The sequence below is a fragment of the Vigna unguiculata genome, chromosome 9, assembly GCF_004118075.2.
Source record: "Vigna unguiculata cultivar IT97K-499-35 chromosome 9, ASM411807v1, whole genome shotgun sequence".
Taxonomy (NCBI): domain Eukaryota; kingdom Viridiplantae; phylum Streptophyta; class Magnoliopsida; order Fabales; family Fabaceae; genus Vigna; species Vigna unguiculata.
This window is the reverse complement of record NC_040287.1, coordinates 13968728-13972598: the sequence shown is the minus strand read 5'-3', so window position 1 is coordinate 13972598 and position 3871 is coordinate 13968728. Positions and strand designations below refer to the sequence as shown.

The window sequence follows — 3871 nt, the reverse complement described above, 5'->3', positions numbered from 1 at the left end:
GAAGATAATTCTCTCTTGTCTCACTTGATAGTAAAATATTAGTTTAATCAACTTTTTGTATATTAATTTTTTATTTTATGAAAATAGAAAAAAATATTGTACTTTGTGTTTTTTATAACTATATTTTAAGTGTGGTTTGATTATTATTAAATTTTCTTTTGACAATTTATTATATATGTGTGATTTCTTTTTTAGTTATTGTTATACTAAATTATGCATTTAATTTTATTTTATTAGTGACAATAATTAAATATATATTTTTAATGTATTATTTTGGCTTCTCCACAATTCTCGTGAAGATCCGTCGCCGGTAGAAACGTGCTTATATAATAGCGTACATCTAAGCGACGCAATTCTGTTGGTGTTGGCGTCTCGCGTTTTGCAGCTTCTCCGTTTTCAAAAGCACTTAACCTGTACGTCCCTCTAATCCCGTTTTCTTCAGATCCTCATTTTCTCGTAGCCCTAATCGCGTGTTGTAGCCATATTTGCAATAAAGCCCTTGTCTGATGCCAACAAAGTCGTTTGAAGCTCTAAAATCTACATTGAAGCTCTCAATCGAGGTAACCTTTCATGTTGGGTTATTTTATTCCTCTGCTTTAAGAATCATTTTGTTCCAAGTCTGAGATTGTGCAATTTTACTATAGCATTGTGGGGGAGTTCATTTGCACCTCAAAATTTTTGTTTCTCTGAATTGTGAGCTTTGTAATCTTGTATCTGCACAATCTTGAAGTTGAATGACCCTGAACCACATTAAACTACTGTAGAACATTTTATTTTTTGAAAATTAATTCAAGTGAGTCAAAATACTACATTGAATAAAAAAAATAAAGTTAATCACTATATAAAAGAAAAGACTTATGAACCAGTTGACTTATATAAGAGAACAGACTTATGAACCCCTTGTCACTAGAATCACGATCTCTCAATGATAACCTCTGTATGAATAATAATAAACCCATCAATTTTATGAATGAATGTGAACTGATTAGATGAGATGAATTTCATATTTTTCCCTGAAGTTTTTAAAATGTCTCAAAGTTTAAGACGTTTTAAACCCCTTGATTGGTTTCTAACCCATTCAAAAGCAGGATTGAACCCTTGAATATGTTTTTATTCTATTTACTCTGTTCCAAACCAGCTTTTACCCTGTCATCTAGTTTTTAAAGTTTGCATAGTAAAGAGGTTGCAATTAATCTATACCTTTTCTCCAATTCTGGAAGTATATACTAGACCTGCTTTTCACTTGAACATTGCCTATTCAAAATGTGGACAAAACTATTTCATTATTTATTTTATGAAATTGTCGTTAAAACTACTTTCTTTAGTTGAGAAGCCTGCTTTTTAAAGTACGTTGCTTAATTGAAACATCGTTGTTTAAAACTACATAATGTGTTACTTGCTTAATTCCTGAAGTAGCTAACTAAATTATTTTCTTATAGTTCAGTTTAAAATCTGAACTTGAAATTAAATAATATCAATTGTTTAAGCTAGTTTAGTTTAATATGTTAAATTCAGTTAATTTTAAAATTTGTATGGGCACTGCGGAATTTTATGGTCTCTATTTGCATGGTTGGCACTGTTATCACTAGTCTAATTTCCATTTGAGATTATTCTAGAGAGATAGAACATGTAATTAGATCAAGTATCTCTCTTAAAAGAAGAATCGTCACCAATCCTGAATGTTTGTATCTCTAAAAATAATCCAAACATTCACTAATTAAAAAGTGTGTCTTAATTTTTGAACCATAATATTAATTATCATGATCTTCACATGAATAAACCAAATTTAGGACATTTTTACATATTGGTTGTTCACCTGTAAAACTAAAGTGACTTTACATTTTCAACATTCTTTTAAAAGCAAACTACTTTTTTCTGTCAAAATGGACATTGGTCGGGGACTCACTCTCTTCTAAGATTTTGGAGCAGCCCGTGAATTAAGTGACGAAGGCTGAGGTTGAGCAGTAAAATAATACAATCAATATTAAGTAAACAATAAAATGTCATGAAGAAAAAAATATTAAGTAAACTTATGTTTATGTAAGATGAGGAATGGAAACTGCATTTTCTAATCTTGGATTGATGAACTTGACCAAATGCAACTACTTTTGATAAGAAAATATTAGGAGCAGATAATTTGAACAGAGGCTATTAGCAACTCAACATTTTTCTTGGTTTGGTTTGTCATTTGTATTCTTTACCTTCTGATTATCTGAATAGTTGCTGAGGTGGACAACTTGTTGACTGGTTCTTGTTTGTGTAATTTTAGATCATACTGCTCTGGGAAAGTAGTGTCTTGTTACTATAAATATATACTGTCTGATAGGGGAATTTAGAGAGAGACGCCATGGTTTCTTCCTACGGGCAACCACGTTTTTCTTTTGGATTGATTTCTGATGTTCAATATGCGGATATTTCTGATGGTCGCTCATTCCTTGGTGTTCCACGGTATTATAGGCACAGTATTCTTGTGTTGCAGAGAGCAGTTAAAGAATGGAACACTCATCAGAAGCATATGTTTGTGATCAATTTTGGAGATATTGTTGATGGGTTTTGTCCCAAAGATCAATCTCTTGATAGTGTACAAAATGTTGTGGACGAATTTGAGAAGTTCAAGGGGGGACCTGTGTATCATATGATTGGAAATCACTGCCTATACAATCTCCCTCGCAGCAAGTTGCTTCCATTATTGAAGATCCAAAGTCTTGATGGCCGTGCATACTATGATTTCTCACCGGTGCCTGAATATAGATTCGTAGTTCTGGATGCCTATGACATCAGTGCCATTGGTTGGCCGCAAGATCATCCAAAAACATTGGAGGCCATGAAAATCCTAAGGGAGAAGAATCCAAATGAAGACAAGAACAGTCCAGATAATTTGGAGGGGCCTGAAAGAAGGTTTGTCATGTTTAATGGAGGTCTTGGAAAGGAACAGATGGAATGGCTAGATGGTGTTCTCCTGGATGCAACAAAATTGAAACAGAAAGTGATTGTCTGTTGCCATTTGCCTCTAGATCCTGGTGCGGCAAGTAAAGCGACACTGCTGTGGAATTATGATGAAGTAATGAATTTGATACACAGATACAATTGCGTTAAGGCCTGTCTTGCAGGGCACGATCATAAAGGGGGATACTCCATTGATTCTCATGGGATACACCATAGAGTTTTTGAAGCTGCTTTGGAATGTCCTCCTGGTACCAATGCATTTGGATACATTGATGTCTACGACGACAGGATATCACTCGTCGGAACTGACAGAATGGAAAGTACAGACATGCATTTTAGCCCCCCATATTAATTTGTATGACATGATGTGTTTCTGTTCATAAATAATGCCTATTATTTATTAATAATTGATAAAGTACCTATGATCTTGTTCTATTCCAGCTTATAGGGAAGTTAGTATTTAAGGTTGGAAATAAAAGTATACTTTTACATTTTGGACAACAACTTAAGAGGCAAGAAGATCAAATGACCCATTAGAGGTGTCAATTTGAACAAAGACCCATGGGCCAGTCTTGTTCCACTCTTCATTAAGTTCCCTCTTAAGAGGCACCAAATGAGAGAAAAGAAAGCCCCAACCCTAAAGGTCCTTCTCAAATGGGTTAGGGTCAGGGCTAAGGTGTGTTTGGTCACACTAAAATATTTTAATTAACTCTTACAAACAAAAGATAGAATTGAGCTATCTCAGGCCAACCTGGGTCGAAAGTCGAGATGGGTTGGCCTAGGCTGAAGATTTACACATGCTGGTGCAGATCGACAGTCAAGATAGGTCAGAATGGGCTAATGATTGAGACATGATGGGTCAGATCGAAGTTTGAGACGAGTCGACTTAGGCCAAAGGCACAGACAGGTAGACTTTGGTTGATGG

General features: G+C 34.6%; 1 protein-coding gene across 3 annotated transcripts; it reads left to right on the top strand.

The window, feature by feature from the left end:
* The first annotated feature begins 296 nt into the window (after positions 1-296).
* On the top strand, positions 297-3381 carry LOC114162196 (manganese-dependent ADP-ribose/CDP-alcohol diphosphatase-like). Of its 3 annotated transcripts, none has more exons than XM_028046005.1 (2): positions 297-560; positions 2480-3381. In XM_028046005.1, the coding sequence occupies exons 1-2, from the start codon at positions 507-509 to the stop codon at positions 3296-3298; spliced, it is 873 nt and encodes a 290-aa protein (XP_027901806.1). In that variant the 5' UTR covers positions 297-506; the 3' UTR covers positions 3299-3381. The 3 variants fall into 3 exon arrangements, with proteins under 3 accessions (XP_027901806.1, XP_027901807.1, XP_027901805.1); XM_028046006.1 differs by having other exon boundaries at positions 2458-3381; XM_028046004.1 differs by having other exon boundaries at positions 2270-3381.
* The last annotated feature ends 490 nt before the right edge of the window (positions 3382-3871 follow it).

Excerpts from the sequence above, each read along its gene's own strand:
- LOC114162196 (XM_028046004.1), top strand. The coding sequence starts at position 2,348 with ATGGTTTCTTCCTACGGGCAACCACGTTTTTCTTTTGGATTGATTTCT.